This window comes from Mustelus asterias, chromosome 3 (genome assembly GCF_964213995.1).
Source record: "Mustelus asterias chromosome 3, sMusAst1.hap1.1, whole genome shotgun sequence".
Lineage (NCBI taxonomy): Eukaryota > Metazoa > Chordata > Chondrichthyes > Carcharhiniformes > Triakidae > Mustelus > Mustelus asterias.
This window is the reverse complement of record NC_135803.1, coordinates 7,271,854-7,295,177: the sequence shown is the minus strand read 5'-3', so window position 1 is coordinate 7,295,177 and position 23,324 is coordinate 7,271,854. Positions and strand designations below refer to the sequence as shown.

At 46.5% G+C, this 23,324-nt stretch overlaps 1 protein-coding gene across 3 annotated transcripts in view; it reads right to left on the bottom strand.

The window, feature by feature from the left end:
- fgf12a (fibroblast growth factor 12a) overlaps positions 1-23,324 on the bottom strand; it is a 592,060-nt gene that overhangs the window by 123,468 nt on the left and 445,268 nt on the right. For all 3 annotated transcript variants that reach the window (XM_078201541.1, XM_078201553.1, XM_078201546.1), the window contains one exon: positions 22,107-22,210. In XM_078201541.1, coding sequence (XP_078057667.1) covers positions 22,107-22,210 — 104 coding nt within the window. The remainder of the gene's footprint in view (positions 1-22,106; positions 22,211-23,324) is intronic.

Genomic DNA, 23,324 nt, shown 5'->3' with positions numbered 1-23,324 from the left:
AACTCATGAAAGGTGCTATATAAATACAAGCTTTTCCTTCATTCCTTCCATTCCAAACTCAATATTCGAACAACTTTTGTCGCAAAAGAAGGACTTGCATTTATACTGTCTTCATGGTGGAAGACACCAGTGGGATGCCAGAGCTCCAGGAGAATCAGCGGGCACAGGTGAGTGCAGTGGCCATCACTAAAGAGAAGGTTCTGGGGCAACTGAAAGGTCTAAAAGTGGCTAAATCACCTGGGCCGGATGGACTGCACCCCAGGGTTCGAAAATAGATAGCTGAGGAAATTGTGGAGGCATTGGTGGTGATATTTCAGGAATCACTGGAGGAAGAGAGGGTACCAGAGGACTGGAATGTAGCTAATGTAACACCGCTGTTTAAGAAGGGAGGGAGGCAGCAGATGGGAAATTATACGCCGGTTAGCGTGACTTCGGTCATTGGCAAGATTTTAGAGTCCATTGTTAAAGATGAGATCGCAGAGTACTTGGAAGTGCATGATAAAATAGGACTGAGTCAGCATGGCTTCATCAAGGGGAGGTCAGGTCTGACAAATCTGTTAGAGTTCTTTGAGGAGGTAACAAGGAAGTTAGATAAAGGAGAACCAGTGGATGTGATTTATTTAGATTTCCAAAAGGCCTTTGGCAAGGTGCCGCATAGGAGACTGTTAAATACGTTAAGTGCCCATGGTGTAAGGGTAAGATCTTGGCATGGATAGAGGATTGGCCAACTGGCAGAAGGCAGAGGGCGGGGATAAAGGGGTCTTTTTCAGGATGGCAGCTGGTGACTGACTAGTGGTGTGCCTCAGGTGTTGGTGCTGAGACCACAACTTTCCACAATATACATTAACGATTTGGAAGAAGGAACTGAATGCATTACTAAGTTTGCAGATGATACAAAGATGTGAAAAGAGGGACAGGTGGTATTGGGGAAGCAGGGGGGCTGCAGAAGGACTTGGACAGGCTAGGAGAGTGGGCAAAGAAATGGCTGATAGAATACAATGTGGAAAAGTGTGAGGTTATGCACTTTAGAAGGAGGAATGGAGGCATAGACTATTTTCTAAATGGGAAAATGCTTAGGAAATCAGAAATACAAAGGGATTTGGGAGTCCTTGTTCAAGATTCTCTTATGGTTAACATGCAGGTTCACTCGGCAGTTAGGAAGGCAAATGCAATGTTAGCATTCATGTCGAGAGGGCTAGAATACAAGAGAAAGGATGTACTTCTGAGGCTTTATAAGGCTCTGGTCAGACCCCATTTGGGGTATTGTGGGCAGTTTAGGCCCCATATTTAAGGAAGGATGTGCTGGCCTTGGAAAGGGTCCAGAGGAGGTTCACAAGAATGATCCCTGGAATGAAGAGCATGTTGTATGAGGAACGGTTGAGGACTCTGGCTCTGTACTCGTTGGAGCTTAGAAGGATGAGGGGAGAATCTTATTGAGGCTTACAGGATACTGCGAGGCCTGGATAGAGTGGACGTGGAGAGGATGTTTCCACTAGTAGAAAAAGCTGGAACCAGAGGGCACAACCTCAGGCTAACGGGACGATCCTTTAAAACAGAGATGAGGAGGAATTTCTTCAGCCAGGGAGTGGTGAATCTGTGGAACTCTTTGCCGCAGAAGGCTGTGGAGGCCAGGTCATAGAATGTCTTTAGGACAGAGATAGATAGGTTCTTGATTAATAAGGGGATCGGGGTTATGGGGAAAAGGCAGGAGATGGGGATGAGAAAAATATCAGCCATGATTGAATGGCGGAGCAGACGCGATGGGCCGAGTGGCCTAATTCTGCTCCATGTCTTATGGTTTTATGGTCTTACCAGAGCTTCATACAAGTTCAGCGTAAACTCCCTGCTTTTGTTCTCAATGTCTCTATTTATGAAACCCAAGATCCCAGGTGCTTTTGCGAACCGCAATCAGATCTGCACTGACAACAATCCCACCCAGGCCCTTTCCCTGTAACCCCACATATTTACCCCACTAATCTACGCATCCCGGGACACTAAGGGGCAATTTAGCATGGCCAATGCACCTAACCCACACATCTTTGGATTGTGGGAGGAAACCGGAGCACCTGGAGGAAACCCATGCAGGCACGGGGAGAACGTGCAAACTCCACACAGACAGTGACTTAAGTCAGGAATCGAACCCAGGTTCCTGGATCTGTGAGATAGCAGTGCTAAGCACTGTGCCACCCAATTTGAATGCAATAAAAAAAATTTGGAATTAAGGATCTACTGATGACCATGAAACCTTTTTTTTTAAAACCCCTAAACTAATCCCAATTGCCCGCATTTGGCCCATATCCCTCTATACCCATCTTACCCATGTAACTGTCTAAATGCTTTCTAAAAGAGAAAATTATACTGCCTCTACTACTACCTCTGGCAGCTTGTTCCAGACACTCACCACCCTCTGTGTGAATAAATTGCCCCTCTGGACACTTTTGAATCTCTCCCCTCTCACCTTAAACCTATGCCCTCTAGTTTTAGACTCCCCTACCTTTGGGAAAAAGATATTGACTATCTAGCTGATCTATGCCCCTCATTATTTTATAGACCTCTATAAGATCACCCCTCAGCCTTCTACACTCCAGAGAAAAAAGTCCCAGTCTATCCAGCCTCTCATTATAACTCAATCCATCAAGCCCCGGTAGCATCCTAGCAAATCTTTTCTGCACTCTTTCTAATTTAATAATATCCTTTCTATAATAGGGTGACCAGAACTGCACACAGTATTCCAAGTGTGGCCTTACCAATGTCTTGTACAACTTCTACAAGACATCCCAACTTCTGTATTCAATATTCTGATCAATGAAAACAAGCACGCCGAATGCCTTCTTCACCACTCTGTCTACCTGTGACTCCACTTTCAAGGAGCTATGAACATGTACCCCCTGATCTCTTTGTTCTGTAACTCTCCCCAACGCCCTACCATTAACTGAGTAAGTCCTGCCCTGGTTCAATCTACCAAAATGTATCACCTCGCATTTGTCTAAATTAAACTCCATCTGCCATTCGTCAGCCCACTAGCCCAATTGATTAAGCTCCCGTTGCAATTGGAGATAACTTTTTTCACTGTCTACTATGCCACCAATCTTGGTGTCATCTGCAAACTTACTAACCATGCCTCCTATATTCTCATCCAAATCATTAATATAAATGACAAATAACAGTGGACCCAGCACTGATCCCTGAGACACACCATTGGTCACAGGCCTCCAGTTTGAAAAACAACCCTCTACAACCACCCTCTGGCTTCTGTCAAGAAGCTAATTTTGTGTCCATTTAGATACCTTACCCTTGTATCCCGTGAGATTTAACCTTATGCAACAACCTACCATGCGGTACCTTGTCAAAGGCCTTGGTAAAGTCCATGTAGACAACATCAACTGCACTGCCCTCATCTACCTTCTTGGTTACCCCTTCAAAAAATGCAATCAAATTTGTGAGACATGATTTTCCACTTATGAAGCCATGCTGACTGTCCCGAATCAGTCCTTGCGTCTCTAAATGCCTTGAGATCCTGTCTCTCAAAATACCTTCCAACAATTTACCCACCACAGATGTGAGGCTCACTGGCCTGTAGTTCCCAGGCTTTTCCCTGGTTGCGCTCCCCAGTTCTTTCTTGATCATCCGGCAAATTTCTCCCCTTCAAATATTTATCCAATTCACTTTTGAAAAGTTATTGAATCTGCTTCAACCGCCATTTCGGGAAGCACATCCCTGATCATAAACACCCACTGTAGGGAAAAACAATCCTCCTTTCCCCTGGCTTGGTCTGTTTTGCCGGTTACTTCAATCTGTTCCCTGTGGTTGCAGACAATCCCGCCAGAGTTTCCCACTATCTAATTTATCAAAACCCTTTATAATTTTCAACAACTCTATTGAATATCACCTTCAGCATCATGAAAGATCCCAGCTTGGCCAGTGAAGACCCTCATCCCTGGCACTATTCCAATATATAACCCCTGGCACCCTCCCCAAGGTCTCACCATCCTTCTGAATGTCTTGTCAGATAAAATAATGTTCAGTCAGATCCCGATTAGCTTTGGAGAATAGAGGGAAAATTGGGTGGGTCTTGGAGGTGGCGTGGAGGGCAGGGAAGAGTGGTTAGCACTGCTGCATCACGGAGCCAGGGACCCAAGTTCGATTCCCAGTTTGGGTCAATGTCTGTGCAGAGTCTGCAAGTTCTCCCAGTGTCTGTATGGGTTTCCTCCGGGTGCTCCGGTTTCCTCCCACAGTCTGAAAGATGTGCTGGTTAGGTGCACTGGCCATGCTAAATTCTCCCTCGGTGTCTCCGAACAGGCGCCCAAGTGTGGCAACCAGGGGATTTTAACAGTAACTTCATTGTAGTGTTAATGTAAGCTGATTTGTGACATTCATAAATAAACTTAACAAAAAACTTGAGTGAATAAATACCCCACAGCGACACACACTATATAAATAAGCTGTGTACAAAAACAGAAAATGCTGGAAAATCTCAGCAGGTCTGACAGCATCTGTGGGGGGAGAATAGAGCCAATGTTTCGAGTCTGGGTGACCCTTTGCCAGTACTGTGTACAAGTGTCCTAGGTAGGGAGAAAGAGAAATTTCTGATAAGGGTACAGCAGAAATTTCTAGAAGATGTCTTCAACTCAAAACAAAAAGATGATGGCGATGGGGGTGGGAGTTGGGAGATCAGGAGAATTCTTTCACTGAGAGCTGTGGGATCTGGGATGCTGCAACTGAAAAAAGTGGTGGAAGCTGATTCCATACGTAAAAGGGAATTACACAAGTACTTGAGGATGTGGGACTTAGAGGGTTACAGGAAAAGCGTAGGACTACGCATCATTGACCTTCCAAGGAGCCAGAACAATGGCCTGAATGCAAGTTCCTATAACTCGATTACTCAAAACAAGAAAAAGAACTAATTTTGCATGAAATGACATGTTTTGACAAGAACCGCCTGTAAGGAAAATATGAAGGCAACTGGAATTAATGATGAGCAATTTGGGCTTTTATATTTGGACCGGCCTCCTGTGTTTCACATGGCCTGAATCATTGAAGAAAATAATAATTCTAGACTCTATCGCTCCTGTCAACTGTATCAGGCATTGCTCATTCAGTGAAAGAGTCCCTCAGGCTACAGGTACTGACTGGGTCATTAGGTTTAGAAAGAGGTTAGTTCAGTCAGCTATTTCCATTCAGCCTGTGATATGTATTGGCTAAATGATGAACAAGAGCTCAGAAACTGATGAGCAGACCTTGCCTGGTACTTTAGCTCATTAAGACTGCAAGTCTTTAGAAAGGACATTGAGACACTAGAGTGGGGGAAAAACACATGTTTTACACAGATGATAGCAGGACTGAGGATTATTTTTCAATCAGGAAAGATTGAACAAGCTGAGGCTCTTTTCTCTAGAAAAGAGAAGGCTGAGCGGTGACTGGATTAGGGTTTCTTCTGAAGATGTGAAGTGCTTTTGAGTTTTGAAAATAGAAATGCATGAACTCTGTACTCCATTTTGATATCCTTTTTCCCAAACTCCTCCCCCCATAGGACCAGTCTATCACTTGTTCTTATGTTTTACATTCAGACAATGCTGACTCTTGTTCTGCTAATAACACACTCTGCTATCTGACTTTTATGCCACTATTAGCAACTCCTTTAGTCTTACAAACTTGACATTCAATGGCATTACCGTCACTGAATCCCCACTATTAACATTCCAGGGGTTACCATTGACTAGAAACTGAACTGGACGAGCTATATAAACATTGTGGCGACAAGAGCAGGTCAGAAGCTAAGAATCCTACAGCAAGTAATTCATCTCCTGACCCCACAAATCTGTCCACCAGCTACAAGGCACAAGTCAGGAGAGTGATAGAATACTCTCCACCTGCTTGAATGAATGCAAAACTCAAGAAGCTCGACACCATCTGGGACAAAGCAGCCCTACCACAAACATTCACTCCCGCCTCCACCGACGAACAGTGGCAGCCATGTACACCATCTACATGATGCACTGCAGCAACTCACCAAAGCTCCTTAGAAACCTTCAAACCTACCATCACTACCATCTAGAAGGACAAGGGCAACAGAAACATGGGAACACCACCAACTGGAAGCTCCCCTCCAAGCCACACACTATCCTGATTCGTAAATATATCACCGTTCCTTAACGTCGTTGGGTCAAAATCAACAAAGAACAGTGCAGCACAGGAAGAGGCCCTTCGGCCCTCCAAGCCTGCGCTGATCATGTTGTCCTATCTAGACCAATGGCCTGTATCCCTCTATTCCCTGTCTGTTCATGTGTCTATCTAGATAAGTCTTAAATGTGGCTAACATGTCTGCCTCAACCATCTCACTTGGCAGTGCATTCCAGGCCCCCCCCACTCTGTGTAAAATACTTCTCCCGCGCATCTCTACTGAACCTTTCCGCCCTTACTTTGAACTTGTGCCCTCTTATAATTGTCATTTCCGACCTGGGAAAAAGCTTCCAACCGTTCACCTTATCTATGCCCCTCGTAATTTTATAAACTTCGATCAAATCACCCATCAGCCTCTGTCTTTCCAGGGAGAACAATCCCAGTTTATTCAATCTCTCCTCAGCTAATACCCTCCATACCAGGCAACATCCTGATAAACCTTTTCTGTACTCCCTCCAAAGCCTCCACGTCTTTCTGGTAGCGTGGCAACCAGAATTGGACACAGTATCCCAAATGTGGCCTAACCAACATATTATCTAACTGTAACATAATTTGCCAACTTTTATACTCAACGCTCCGGCCAATGAAGGCGAGCGTGCCACATGCTTTCTTCACCACCTTTTCCACCTGTGCTGCCACTTTTAAGGATCTGTGGACCTGTACTCCCAGATCTCTCTGTGTGTCTAATCCTATCTCCCTTGTTAACAGCGCTGCAGATGTACTTACACCACATGGACTGCAGTGATTCAAGAAGGCAGCTCACCACCACCTTCTCAAGGGCAATGTGTGATGGGCAATAAATGCTGGCCGAGCCAATGATACCCACATTCCACAGATGAATAAAAAAAATTACCATTCCTTGTCTTGTGTCCGTGACATCTTTGGCAAATCTCTCCTGATCTCCCACTTATCCCTGGCCTTCTATTTTGTTCCACCCCTTCTCTTCAACAGTATAAAATCCATCATATACTGTGAACAGTTTCAGTCCCCTTTTCTAAGGAAAGTTATACTGGATTTGGAGACAGTCCAGGGTAGGTTAATGAGGTTGATTCTGGATATGGAGGGGTTTTCTGATGAGGAAAGGTTGAGTAGGTTGGGACTGTGCTCACTGGAGTTTAGAACAATGAGAGGTGACTTTATTGAGGCAAATCAGATTCTCAGGGGGCTTGAGTGAGTAGATGCTGAGAGGTTGTTTTCCCTTGTGGAAGAGTCTGGGACCAGAGGGTAAAATCTCAGGGTAAGGGGGTCGCCCATTGAAGACAGAGATGAGGAGGAATTTCTTCTCTCAAAGGGTAGTGAATCTGTGGAATTCTTTACCGCAGAGGGCTGTAGGGGCTGGGTCGTTAAGTATGTTCAAGGCTGAGAGAGACAGATTTTTAATCAGTAAGGGAATCAAGGGTTATGGGGATAAGATGGGAAAGTGAAATTGAGGATTATCGCATCAGACAAATTATGATCTCATTGAATAGTGGAGCAGACTCGATGGGCCAAATGGCCTAATTCTGCTCCTCTGTCTACGGTCTTATTTCTATCTCTCTACATCTTTGAAGAAATGTAATATGGACTCAAAGTGTTAAAGGTAGTTATTGCCGGTGGAGACTCGATGGTCTGAAGGGCCTTTTCTGCACTGTATGACCCTGGGCAGAACTTTCCCTTCCCGCCTGCCACGGGAATTGTAGCGGGTGGGACACAAAATTCGGCTGACCATACAAAGGTCCTTTGACCTCGGGCGGGAATTTCCGGTCTTGGGGAGAGCCGGAAAATCCCACCCTCTATAGAACATAGAACATAGAAAGCCACAGCACAAACAGGCCCTTCGGCCCACAAGTTGCGCTGATCATATCCCTACCTCTAGGCCTATCTATAGCCCTCAATCCCATTAAATCCCATGTACTCATCCAGAAGTCTCTTAAAAGACCCCAACGAGTTTGCCTCCACCACCACCGACGTCAGCCAATTCCACTCACCCACAACCCTCTGAGTGAAAAACTTACCCCTGACATCTCCTCTGTACCTACCCCCCAGCACCTTAAACCTGTGTCCTCTCGTAGCAACCATTTCAGCCCTTGGAAATAGCCTCTGAGAGTCTACCCTATCCAGACCTCTCAACATCTTGTAAACCTCTATCAGGTCACCTCTCATCCTTCGTCTCTCCAGGGAGAAGAGACCAAGCTCCCTCAACCTATCCTCATAAGGCATGCCCCCCAATCCAGGCAACATCCTTGTAAATCCCCTCTGCACCCTTTCAATGGCTTCAACATCTTTCCTGTAATGAGGTGACCAGAACTGCGCGCAGTACTCCAAGTGGGGTCTAACCAGGGTCCTATAAAGCTGCAGCATTATCTCCCGACTCCTAAACTCAATCCCTCGATTAATGAAGGCTAGTACGCCGTACGCCTTCTTGACCGCATCCTCCACCTGCGAGGCCGATTTAAGAGTCCTATGGACCCGGACCCCAAGGTCCTTCTGATCTTCTACACTGCTAAGAATGGTACCCTTCATATTATACTGCTGCTTCATCCCATTGGATCTGCCAAAATGGATCACTACACACTTATCCGGGTTGAAGTCCATCTGCCACTTCTCCGCCCAGTCTTGCATTCTATCTATGTCTCGCTGCAACTTCTGACATCCCTCCAAACTATCCACAACACCACCTACCTTGGTGTCGTCAGCAAACTTACCAACCCATCCCTCCACTTCCTCATCCAGGTCATTTATGAAAATGACAAACAGCAAGGGTCCCAGAACAGATCCCTGGGGCACTCCACTGGTCACTGACCTCCATGCAGAGAAAGACCCCTCCACAGCCACTCTCTGCCTTCTGCAGGCAAGCCAGTTCTGGATCCACAAGGCAACAGCCCCTTGGATCCCATGCCCTCTCACTTTCTCAAGAAGTCTTGCATGGGGGACCTTATCGAACGCCTTGCTGAAGTCCATATAGACCACATCCACCGCTCTTCCTTCGTCAATGTGTTTGGTCACATTTTCAAAGAACTCAACCAGGCTCGTAAGGCACGACCTGCCCTTGACAAAGCCGTGCTGACTACTTTTGATCATACTAAACTTCTCTAGATGATCATAAATCCTGTCTCTCAGGATCCTCTCCATCAACTTACCAACCACTGAGGTTAGACTCACTGGTCGGTAATTTCCCGGGCTGTCCCTGTTCCCTTTCTTGAATATAGGGACCACATCTGCAATCCTCCAATCCTCCGGAACCTCTCCCGTCTCCATCGACGATGCAAAGATCATCGCCAAAGGCTCCGCAATCTCCTCCCTCGCCTCCCACAGTAACCTGGGGTACATCCCATCCGGTCCCGGCGACTTACCAACCTTGATGCCATTCAATAGTTCCAACACATCCTCTTTCTTTATGTCCACATGCTCGATCCTTTCTGTCCACCGCAAACCAGCAGTACAACCACCCAGATCCCTTTCCACCGTGAATACCGAGGTAAAGTATTCATTAAGCACCTCCGCCATTTCTAACGGTTCCGCACAAACTTTTCCCCCTTCACCTTTTAAGGGTCCTATGCCTTCACATCTCATCCTTTTACTCTTGACATATTTGTAGAAAGCCTTGGGATTCTCCTTAATCTTACCCGCCAAGGTCTTCTCATGACCCCTTCTCGCTCTCCTAATTTCCTTCTTAAGCTCCTTCCTACATCCCGTATACTCCTCTAAATCCTTAACACCTCCTAGCTCTCTGAACCTTCTGTACGCCTCTCTTTTCTTATTCACCAGGTTCATCACAACCTTTGTGCACCACGGTTCCCGTACCCTACCAACACCCCCCTGTCTCATCGGAACGTTGTCATGCAGAGCTCCAGACAAACATTCCTTGAAAATCCTCCACTTTCCTTCGGTACTTTTCCCCAAGAATGCCTCCTTCCAATTTACCCGTCTAATTTCCTCCCTGATGACACTGTATTTCCCTTTACTCCAGAGAAACACTTTCCTAGCCTGCCTGATCCTATCTCTTTCCAGTGCTATCGTGAAGGAGATAGAATTGTCTATGTCTATGACTCTAATTTCTTGATCAGATGGAGTAGACGGCTCATATAGTCGAATCATACAGAGATGGTATGTATTCTGATACACAAGGGACGACAATTGAATGGGACTGGCTGGATAGACCAGGGACTCTTTACCTGTCTGTCTTTTTTCGTGTGCCCGTAACTAGGGCACTGCCACATATGGTCTGCTCCTGAGCTGAAAGATTCTGTCATTTACATGTTGATCTACTCTGGGTGTCCCCATCAGCATGAAGCGAGCTTCAAAGAACTCATTAGCTGTAATCCGGCTGTAAAAAACCCTTTCTGAAAATTCCACAGAACTGCTAATGCTGAATAAGCAAAGACCATCTGCTGGGAAAAAAGCCAGTGAGGAATTAACCTCGGAGAAATAATCACTGCAGGAATGTTGCAAAAAAAGAATGCCCGCAATTATAAATTAGAAAAAGTCAATGCCACAGGAACTGAACCAACAACCGAGAGAACTCAGACTTTCACCCCATCCCAGCTGATTCAGAAGGCCTACAGCATGCTTGCCTTCATCAGTTGGGTCATTGAATACAAGAGTTGGCAAATCATGTTGCAGCTATATGGATAGGCCACATTTGGAGTAATGCGTGTTGTTCTGGTCACCACACTACCAGAAGGACGTGGAAGCTTTGGAGAGAGTGCAAAGAAGGTTCACCAGGGTGTTGCCTGGTCTGAGGGTGTTGGCTATGAGGAGAGGTTGAATAAACCAGGATTGTTTTCACTGGAAAGACGGAAGTTAAGGGGAGACCTGATAGAGGAATACAAACTTATGAGCAGCATAGACAGGGTGGATAGTCAGAGGCTTTTTCCCAGGGTGCAAGTGTCAATTACACAGGGGCACAGTTTTAAGGTAAAGGGGGGCAAGTTTAAGGGAGATGTGCAGGGGAAGTTTTTCCAGCAGAGAGTGGTGGGTGCCTGGAATGCGCTGCCAGAGGAGCTGGTGGAAGCAGGCACATTAGCAACATTTAAGAGGCACCTGGATGGCTACATGAATAGTGAGGGAATAGAGGGATACGGACTAAGTAACAGCAGAAGATTTTTTTAGCTTAGTTAGGGCAGCATGGTTGGCACAGACTTGGAGGGCCCATAATGTGCCTGCCCAGAATCAAAGTTCTGGACAGGCACATTTCACACCTGGATTTCACTCCAGTACAACCTAGAATAGCACCTTTTCCACTGGGAAATGTACTTAAATGCATCTTCAATCTTTTCATTTTCACAAAGCCGTTTATTGTCTTAATGGAGTATCAGATACCTTAATTGTCAACCTGGAGACCATTTTCTTTAGTGGTAACTTACCTTTACAAACAAAATCCTATCATCATTCACGACACTGGAAACACAAGTAACTGATGCTGCATTTCATTATGATATGCAAAATTGGTAACACCTTTTCAACCTACTTTTAATCTAGTTCTTGATTCCAAACCATGGTTGCTCCTTGGTTCATGGCACCTCTGTGTTGGTGTGAACCACATCTACTTTTCAAAAGCAGCCTGACTCAATGTAAACTGTAGAAGGTCTGAAATGCCCACTTCCACTACGGTGCCAGCAACATCTGGACATCAGTGTGCCCGCTCCCAAACTGCCCCTTATGCTGCACTGCTGAGAACCTCTGCCACTGAGGACTCCCAAATTAACCTGGTGTTGTGAGACTTCTTACTGAGGACCAACAGGTTTATGCTTGTTGCTGAGATGTGCCCTCTCTTCTATTATAAGGGGAGAATGCAGAGAGTTATGATGGCTTGTGGGAAAGTTGGGAAGCATGCCATTTGTGAGGCATGGCCAACAGGCTGAGGGCGAGTGAGAGTGTTGGCTGTTCAGATATGAGGATGTTTTGAGGGAGAGCACAGATCACAGAGAGAGAGAAAGAGAGGAAGAGAGTAAGAGAACGGGAGAGAGAGAGACAGAGAGAGAGAGAGCCAAAAAGAGAGAGATAGACAGAGAGAAACAGACAGAGAGAAACAGACAGAGAGAAACAGACAGAGAGAAACAGACAGAGAGAAACAGACAGAGAGGTCTACAAGATTATGAGAGGCATAGACAGGGTGGATAATCAGAGGCTTTGTCCCAGGGTGCAAATGTCAATTACAGGGGGACACAGGTTCAAGGTGAGAGGGGGAAAGTTTAAAGGGGATCTGCGGGGGAAGTTTTCATACAGAGAGTGGTGGGTGCCTGGAACACGCTGCCAGAGGAGGTGGTGGAAGCAGACACATTAGCAACATTTAAGAGGCATCTGGATGGGTCATGAATAGGGAGGGAATAGAGGGGTATGGACTGGGTAAGGGCAGAAGGTTTGATTTTTAGTTTAGAAGATCGAAGGGCCTGTTTCTGTGTACTTTGTTCTTTTTAGAAACAGAGACAGTGAAGAATATAAAGTGATTGAGAGGGCAAGCAAATGGCAGTTAGAATAGGTGAGAACGGGAAAAAAAGGCATGGAAACAGAGAGTGACATAGCCTGTTTGCAAATAACTAATGTACTCGTTAAACTGATGGAGGGAGATGAGAAGGAGTTTTCAGGAAAGGCTTGTGCCTTTGCATCTGCTTTGATCTTACCCAGCCTGCCTGCTTCAGTTTGTTATCTCCTCATCAGCCTGACCTGGAAACAGCATCCGACCACCTCCAGCGGAGAGATTTCCAGTCTCTGACTGCATTATCGAGCCTCAGGTTCAGGGCGGGTCCCTGCCTTGCACTTCACTTCTCCAACTTGCTGTAACCCCCCCAAACCCACCACATCCTCCTGCCCCCACCCAGCCCCCCACCCCCGCCCCCCAACCCAGCACAACACCCGCCATCCTGTCCTGCCCCCACCCCCACCCCAGCCCAACATCCCACCTCAGCCCCCACTACCACACCCCTACACCGCCCACACCCCCACCCCAGTCCAACATCCCACCTCAGCCCCCACTACCACACCCCTACACCATCCACACCCCCCCCCCCTGCCCCCCCCCCCCCCAGCTTGACATCCCATCCCACCAGCATCCCACCCACGTTCCCCCCCCCATCCCGGCCCAACATCCCACCACCCCCCACCCCATCCCAGCACCCCCCATCCCAGCCGAACACCCCACCCTGTCACTGAAACAAACAGGCTGCTGAATAACCTCGGAAATTAAACAAGAAACGCCTCCCATGGAGATGTGTGCAGGTACCTCCAGCGCGAGGAAAACAAACGGGATTGGATCCAACACCACCCCTGTCCTTGCACCCAACAATCTGAACAGGGTCTTTGTCCATCCATGGAATAACATGTGAGATAGTGGCAGGGATTGAGCAAGCTATCCATTCAGTTTGAAGTGTTGCACTGTCGTCTCTCTGTGCCTTTCTCCAGGCTAACCGGACACGAGGTTAGCTTTGGCACCTTCTCATTCCCAATTCCTAATTCCAGTGGGGAAAAGGCAACAGCAGCTCACAGGGGAATGGGGAATGAGTAAAGCGTGAATCTCTCTCAGTGTAACATGGAGCTGGGATCCAGACTCAGTGACACAATCACAGAACAACTCGAGATTCTTTCTTTAAAGTCTGAACCCTAGGATGATTTCTGCCCAGAAAGGTACAGAGGAGTGGCACTTAGCGACCTGGCACAGGCCAACAAGCATGTCTCAGGAGAGCACCTCTATTTGGAATTTGACAACTGGCGTCACCTAAACGATCTTTGACCAGCATTACGCATGAGCAACACTGAAACAGGCCATTTGGTCTAATGTTTCGTGTCAGAGTTTATATCCCATGTGACCCTCCTCCAACAGCTCTTCATCTCATACCATCACCTCCTTCTATTCCTTATTCTCTCATACGTTTATCCAGCTTAAATACTTCGATTCTATTCACCTCACCCACAGCCTGTGGTGGTGAGTTCCACATTCCTCCCACTTTCTCAATTCTCTGTTGGATTTATTCGTGACTGTCTTATATTTATAGCCCCTACTTCTGTCCTCACTTCCAAGTCTTTCTCTCCATCAAACCCTTTCATAATCTTAAAGGCCTGTGTCAGGTCACCCATCAGCCCCAGCAGCAGGTCAGAGAGAGTCAGTATTAACAGGGGAGTGGGCTTTTTGTGACAGTAATGCATGATACTTGTCAAAGCCTGGCCTATAAATTTCTAATGCGGAATATTACAACAGGCAGCAGAAAATGCAGAACCAGAGAGAAATTTCTCTGTCGAAGATACTTGCGGAATAAATATTTTATGAGGCAATTTCTTTTTAAAAGCTTCAACTGAACAGCCAAAGACCGGAACCTTGAGGATCTTGCCTCAGTCCAGGCTGATAGAACTAGGTTAGACACAAGGTTAATGGCACCAACGTAACTACTGTTAGTCACAAAATAACAGCTCATGGTGTAGGGGGTGACATATTAGCATTGCTAGAGGATTGGCTAGCTAACAGAGAGTAGGGATAAATGGGTCTTTTTCAGGTTGGTAACATGTGACAGGTGGCACAATGGCACAGTGGTTAGCACTGTTGCCTCACAGCGCCGGGGACCCCGGTTTGTTTCCGGTCATGGGTGACTATTTGTGTGGAGTTTGCACGTTCTCCTTGTGTCTGCGTGGGTTTCCTCCGGGTGCTCCGGTTTCCTCCCACAGTCCAAAGATGTTCAGGTTACATGGATTGGCCATGCTAAATTGCCCAATGATGTGTAGGTTAGGTGGATTAGCCATGGGAAATGCACAGGGTTATGGGAATAGGGCTGGGTAAGATGCTCTTTTGGAAAGTAAGCGCAGACTTAATGGGCCGAATGGTCTCCTTCTGCACTGAAGGGAATCTACAGTTCTATGGAGTAGCACAAGGATCAGTTCTGGGGCTTCAAGTACGTACAATAGACATCAATGACTTGGTTGAAGGGAGCAAAGCTACGGTTGCTCAATTTGCAGATGATGCAAAGATAGGTAGGAAACATGTAGTGAAGGGGACGTAGGAAGTTTTCAAAGGGGCATAGATAGGTTCTGTGAGTGGGACATATGTTGGCAAATGGAGTATAATTTGGGAAAATAAGAACTTGTCCACTTTGGTAGGTAGATTAGAAGAGCAGTATGTTACCTAACCGGACAGCGATTGCAGAACTCTGAGGTACAGGGGGATCTGAGTGTCCTGGCCGCTATAGCAAAGATTAGGAAGGCAAATGAAATGTAGTCATTTTTTGCAAGGAAAATGGAATATGGATGTTTTTTACCACAATTGTGCAGGGCATCACTGAGACCACATCTAGAGTAACGTGTGCAGTTTTCATGTCCTTATTTAAGAAAGGATATAAATGTGTCAGAAGCAGTTCAGAGAAGGTTTACTCGACTGATTCCTGGGATGAGGAAGTCACCTTGTGAGGAAAGGTTGGACAGATTTTTTAAAAATTCATTCAGTTGATGTCATATACATGGATTTTAGTAAGGCGTTTGATAAGGTCCCCCATGGTCGGCTTATGATGAAAGTGAGGTGGTGTGGGATAGAGGGAAAGTTGGCCGATTGGATAGGTAACTGGCTGTCTGATCGAAGACAGAGGGTGGTGGTGGATGGAAAATTTTCGGATTGGAGGCAGGTTGCTAGCGGAGTGCCACAGGGATCAGTGCTTGGTCCTCTGCTCTTTGTGATTTTTATTAATGACTTAGAGGAGGGGGCTGAAGGGTGGATCAGTAAATTTGCTGATGACACCAAGATTGGTGGAGTAGTGGATGAGGTGGAGGGCTGTTGTAGGTTGCAAAGAGACATAGATAGGATGCAAAGCTGGGCTGAAAAATGGCAAATGGAGTTTAACCCTGATAAATGTGAGGTGATTCATTTTGGTAGGACTAATTTTTTAAATGTGGATTACAGGGTCAAAGGTAGGGTTCTGAAGACTGTGGAGGAACAGAGAGATCTTGGGGTCCATATCCACAGATCTCTAAAGGTTGCCACCCAAGTGGATAGAGCTGTGAAGAAGGCCTATAGTGTGTTAGCTTTTATTAACAGGGGGTTGGAGTTTAAGAGCCGTGGGGTTATGCTGCAACTGTACAGGACCTTGGTGAGACCACATTTGGAATATTGTGTGCAGTTCTGGTCACCTCACTATAAGAAGGATGTGGAAGCGCTGGAAAGAGTGCAGAGGAGATTTACCAGGATGCTGCCTGGTTTGGAGGGTAGGTCTTATGAGGAAAGGTTGAGGGAGCTAGGGCTGTTCTCTCTGGAGCGGAGGAGGCTGAGGGGAAACTTAATAGAGGTTTATAAAATGATGAAGGGGATAGATAGAGTGAACGTTCAAAGACTATTTCCTCGGGTGGATGGAGCTATTACAAGGGGCATAACTATAGGGTTCGTGGTGGGAGATACAGAAAGGATATCAGAGGTGGGTTCTTTACGCAGAGAGTGGTTGGGGTGTGGAATGGACTGCCTGCAGTGATAGTGGAGTCAGACACTTTAGGAACATTTAAACGGTTATTGGATAGGCACATGGAGCACACCAGGATGATAGGGAGTGGGATAGCTTGATCTTGGTTTCAGATAAAGCTCAGCACAACATCGTGGGCCGAAGGGCCTGTTCTGTGCTGTACTGTTCTATGTTCTATTCGAGGCACACGAGCATCGCTGGCTGGCCAGCATTTATTGCCCATCGCTCGTTGCCCTTGAACTGAATGGCTTGCTGGGCCATTTCAGAGGTTAAGAGCCAACCACATTGCTGTGGCTCTGGAGTCACATGTAGGCCAGACCAGGTAAGGACAGCAGAGTTCATTCCCTAAAGGACATTAGGGAACCAGATGGGTTTCTCCGACAATCGACAATGGTTTCACGGTCATCAGTAGGTTCTTAATTCCAGATATTTTTATTGAATTCAAATTCCACCATCTGTCATGGTGGGATTCAAACCCGGGTCCCCAGAACATTGGTTTAATAGGCTAGCAATAATACCACTAGGCCAGCATCTCCCCCTCTGTATCCACTGGAGTTCAGAAGGTTAAGAGGTTTTTGAAACAGATCAGACTGAGGGTCATAACATAATGGATGCTGAAAGGATGTTCTCCCTCTTGTGGGAGAGACCAAAACTAGGCAACATATTTTAAACACAACAGGTGTCCCATTTAGTCCAGAAATGAGATGCGTTTTTTTCTCTTAGCGAATCATATATATTTGGAATTCTCTCTCCCGGAGAGAGATGCAGACAGGGTTACTGAGTATTCTTAAGGCAGAGGTAGACAGGTTCTTGGCTAACAAGGGAGAAAACGGTTAGCAGGCGTAGGTGGAAGATGCAGTTGAGGCCACAATCAGATCAGCCATGATCTCACTGAACATTGCAGCAGGCTCAAGGGGCTGAATGGCCTACTCCTGCTCCTACTCTGTTTGTCCCTGTACTCCCACAGTGCCCATGCACCTCGGACATTCTCTCTTCCACCTTCTTCCATTGGAAAAAGGATACAAAATTCTGAGGACAAGTGCAACCGGCTCAAGAACAGCTTCTTCCCTGCTGCAAAATTCCCTTTTGAATGGACCTACCTTGCATTAAGTTGATCTTTCTCTACACCCTAGCTATAACTGTGACACTACATTCTGCACTCTCTCCTTTCCTTCTCTATGAACGGTATGCTTTGTCTGTATAGCGCGCAAGAAACAATACTTTTCACTGTACACTAATACATGTGACAATAATAAATCAAATCAAAAATATCAAGGACCACTACGAAGTTGCCCAGTTAAAAATAAAGTGGACAGAGATATTGGGCCATAACTTCCTCGGCTTGGCAATCAGTTTCAGATTGCCACTCTGCTCTCCCTTACCTGTGCCTAATTTCTTCCATGCTGTTTTCACTCGCCTTTCCTGACTCAGGCTGGGTGAGATCCAGGCAGCGCAGCTCTGAGGTCCAATGTCAACATCTAACAGAGTCACAGTGGAAGAGGACATGGCCCTTTCTTACCGAGTTAACTGCCATAAAACAGGGAAATTTAAACTCCCATCGAAAGGTCAGAGAGAAGGCAAGTCTCTCAGGTAAGTCGCTTGGTTTTGTGGGGGTTGGATACTGGGCGAGAGGGGGGAGGGTGCCAGGGGGGCAAGTCCATCCACATCGGGTCGAGTTGAGGGAGTGGAGTTCCAGCAAGATCAATATATCAGGTCTGGTGAGGGAGTGGGAGGAAGGGGAAAGTGGTGGTGATGGGCTGGTGATGGATATTGGGGAATACCGTGGAGGAGTGATTAGCTGGGGGTGGGAGGGGGGAGGGCGGGGGGGGGGGGGGTGCTTGGAAGGTGTCCCATACAGAGATTGGTCTGGGGTTTTGAAAATAATTACGCAGAAACTAGACGAGGTTGCATTTCTTCTCACTTTTTCCGAGTGATTATTCGTGTAACCCTGGCAGAACCATCCAAGTTGGCGATTTAAATCACTTGTTCGAAGGGTTTCCAGTGCAGCGCAGTTGTCCAGGGAAAGATAGCATGCCTGGGCAATTGCTGTGTAATTCCCCAGTGTCCCAAAATCCGACGCTGGGCAGCTGGGAAGTTACGGCCCGTGTGAAATTCTACACTGCTCACTTCATAGAATCTTACATCACAGCTGGGTGCCATTCGGCCCACCTTGTCTGTCCCGGTTCTTTGAAAGAGCCACCCATTTAATCGCACTCCCCTGCTCTTTCCCTACAGTCCTTCAAACATTTCCTTCCCAAGTATTTATCCAATTCCCTTTGCAAAGTTACGATTGAATTTGCTTCCACTGCCCTTTGAGGCACTGAATTCCAAATTAAATTGAAGAAAATTCTCATCTCTTCATTATCTTAAACCTGGTTCCTGACCTTCTTGCCAATGGAAACCGGATCATCTTGCTTTCTGTCCAAATGTTAAACACCTTGAGGAAGTCTCCCACCCCCAGCCTCCTTCTGTGCTGTGTGATTCTATGACCCTTTCTTCACACCTCCATCCCACCAGGACCCGGATGCTCCACCCCCTTCCTGGGCCCTAATCCAGTGATGTCTGTTTCAGGAAGAGGAAACTAAAGAGGATACAAAAAAGGGAGTGAAGGAAAAGAATTTGCATTTCCGCAGCACTGTATTAATTTATCCTTTATTGGAATCATAGAGTCATGGAGGTTTACAGCATGGAAACAGGCTCTTTGGCCCAACTATCCATGCCACCCTTTTTTTTTTAACCATTAAGCTGGTACCAATTGCCCAAATACCCATTTTACCCATGTAACTGCCTAAACGCTTTTTAAAAGATAAAATTGTACCCGCCTCTACTACTACCTCTGACAGCTTGTTCCAGACACTCACCACCCTCTGTGTGAAAACATTTACCCCTCTGGATCCTTTTGTATCTCTCCCCTCTCACCTTAAACCTATGCCCTCTAATTTTAGACTTCCCTACCTTTGGGAAAGGATATTGACGATCTAGCTGATCTATGCCCCTCATTATTTTATAGACTTCTATAAGATCACCCCTAAGTCTCCGACGCCCCAGTCTATCCAGCCTCTCCTTATAACTCCAGCATCCTATGTAGGTGTCATTGGCAAGTCCAACACTTGCCCTTGAACTAGACAGCTTGCCAGGCCATTTCAAGAGCAGTTAAGAACCAACCACATTGCTGTGGCTCTGGAGTCACATGTAGCCAGACCAGGTCAGGATGGCAGATTTCCTTCCCGAAAGACATCCGTGAACCAGGTGGGTTTTTACGATGTAATGATAGTTTCATGGTCATGGTCACCACTCTCGATTTTTCACATATCTATACAGTAATTCAACTTAAATTGACTCTCAACTGCTCTCGGGCAACTAGGGATGGGCAATAATTGTTGGCCAGCCAGTGATGCCCATGTCCCATGAATGAATAAGAAAAAGATTCCAGCAGCTGCCTGGGTGGGATTTGAACCTATGTTCTGAGAGCCTGATCTAGGTTACTAGTCCAGTGACATTACCACTATGCCGCCACCACCACCTACCCATTGTGAGCAAGGCTTTATGAGTCACTTCAAAGCCAATGAATTACTCTCGACTTACACAGTTATTTCAGACAACACAGCAGCCGATCAGTGCACAGCAAGCCCCCACAGGCAGCAAGGTTCCAATCAAGGCTCCTGTTTGCCTTGGCCTAAACACCAGTGGGATCTATTAGATCCATCAGAGAGGGCACATGGGGACTCAGTTTAATGGGGCATCTGGAAGATGATCCAAAAGAGTTAAAGGTTTTCCTTGTGAACTCAGATGGAAGTGCTGCATCAATGTCAGGAGTTTGAGTGTATGTAGTCAGGGCTGGAACCAATGAAAGATGAAATGTTGACATTTTATCCATGCAGGATAGGGTGTGGAGAATTTCAGGCTGTTGGGGTGAAGCCAGTCCATACCACGGGAGCAGGTAATAAGGTAGAAACACTCCGCGCGCGGCCATTGAATCCGGCATGAGAAACAATTGGTCCTAAACAAAGCAACATGTTTCATCCTCCATCTAATCCTCAAAAACACCAACAGTCTCCTGCCCAATATCCGGATACCTGACTTGGATCCATTAATGTTTGAGATTTATAATACCGAGACACATTACAAAATAGCGCATGATCCAGACACTTTGTAAATATTTACTTCAACATCGTTGGGCATCAATCAGCCAAGAACCAGAAAACTGGAAAGAATGACTGGGCAATCACAGAATTTTTCTGATAAATGAACCTTTGTTACGAGTGCAGTATTTTATCCACTCGGTTATTGAAACCTGGTTGACTGATCTCCCCTGGAGCTTTGCTACAATTAGCCAGAAACACGTATACACACACGCACACTCGTACACACACACCTACGCATGCACACTCACTCGCACACGCGCGCAGCCACAGGCACACGCACGCAGGCATGCACTCACACATACACATGCGCGCACACACATGCGTGCACACACACGCATGCAGGCAGCCACACACACCTACACGGCACACACACATGCGCGCATGCATACACACAAAAGCCAAAAGCAGTAGACAAGGACAGAATAAAGTTTGAATTTGATAAGCAACTTTTCTCAAAATAATCTACAGACATTCGGATCAGGAATGGCCTTGTGGAAGAGTCAATGGAGGCAGCTAATATCTGTGCAACAATGACTTCAGGAGGAGAGGGGCTGAAGCAGCAGTTCTTGAAAAAGAGACACAGTAAATATGTAGCTAATTTAACTTTGAGACTGAGCTGTTCAAACATTCACTGGGGGCATTGACACAAAGATGGATCACAACAGTGTGAAACTGCTTCTGGAGCCAGGAATCTAATGAGTACCCGTGAGGGTTCCCCAATAGTCACCCTAGAAAAAGAGACAATGTTGTGAGCCATTTGCCAAGCACTAAAACAACAGCGTTAAACAGACCTCACACCAGCTCCCCTGTGCCACCTCAACCCCCAAGCATCTCATTCCCTCTCCCTCCCATCTATGAAGCAGGAAGCCATCTTGGACCATTTCCTTGCATCATGAATGGGGGAATGTTGTGGGGAGAGTGGGAGTGAAGCGACTCCAGCGGGACTCTGACATCGGAACCACGTCAACTCCCACAGAAGCAAAAGAAGGAAGACCCAACGTTACAGATGGCCTGAACTTAGCAAAGCCAATCCACTCAACTTCAAACATCCTTCCCCAACCGAGGTGGGGAGAAGGAGAGACAATACTGAGAAAGAGAACATTTTGTTGAATTAAATCCTTTATTCCAAATAATACTTAAGAAGATTAAACTTGATAAACTCAGAGTTCAGCACCTCCCTACAATAAATTCTCAAATTGAGCTGAACCTGACAAAACCTTTCCGGCTCATTAAATTGCTCACTCAAATCAGTGCCCTGTAACCTGGAGTGGACAGTGAGTGACCCAGGGCCTTGAACAGAGGGCGTCTGACACACAGCTGAGGCTCAGTGTTTCTTCACGACTGAGGAAGGGGAAAATGAAGAGGCTGCACTCACCGAATTGTAGAGGAGACCTTCCCCATTCATGGCCACATAGAGACCAGACTTCACACCCTGGATTGCCACCACCCGCAGTCCCACAGGGATCAGGTTGAAGAGAGCTGGGAAGAGAAAAAGTGGTTTACAACATCAACAACCATAGTGTCTCAAATTCCACCATCAATCTTCACCCAGCTAATTACAAACATTAACTGTTGGATCTCCAAAGTACAAAGACCAATTCTCCAACTTGGAGAGAGATGCAGATTTGTATTTCTGTAGAGAACTTCATGATCTCAGAATGTCCCAAAAAGTGTCTTACATTCCAAGCAGCCAGTGTTATAGGGAGCTCAGCAAACTCTCACAAACAGTAATCTATTTTTAAGTCACATTGAATGAGGAATAAATATTGACTGGAAACAGGGACTTACCTGGTCTTCTTCAAGACACTGCTACGGGTTCTATTACATACACCTGAGAAGGCAGATGGGGTCTCGGTTTAACATGTCATCTGGAGCCCAGTGACAATGCAGCACTCCCTCAGTTCTGGTACAAGGAACATCAACCGAGATTTTTGTGCTCAGATCTCGAGTGTGCCTTGAAGTCAGAAGATACTGGTGCAGAGGAGAGAGTGTTACTATCCGCACCATGGTGGACACTCCCAGCAAGAAACACTGCTTCCTGTTTCTGCCCATCAGCAATACTCCACTACTCCCTTTTGGCAGGTTTGGCTCCATGGTCAAGGAAGCCATTCGTAGCAAACAAGATGGCGCCGGAGTGAGGCGACTTCTTGCAAGCTGTGCCAGCACACCTTCTAATTAGAAACATAGAAAAGCTACAGCACAAAACAGGCCCTTCGGCCCCACAAGTTGTGCCGAACATATCCCTACCTTTTAGGCCTACCTATAACCCTCCATCCTATTAAATCCCATGTACTCATCCAGGAGTCTCTTAAAAGACCCTATTGAATTTCCCTCCACCACCACTGACGGCAGCCGATTCCACTCACCCACCACCCTCTGTGTGAAAAACTTCCCCCTGACATCTCCCCTGTACCTACCCCCCAGCACCTTAAACCTGTGTCCTCTCGTAGCAGCCATTTCAGCCCTGGGAAAAAGCCTCTGAGAGTCCACCCGATCTATGCCTCTCAACATCTTATATACCTCTATTAGGTCTCCTCTCATCCTACGTCTCTCCAAGGAGAAAAGACCGAGCTCCCTCAGCCTATCCTCATAA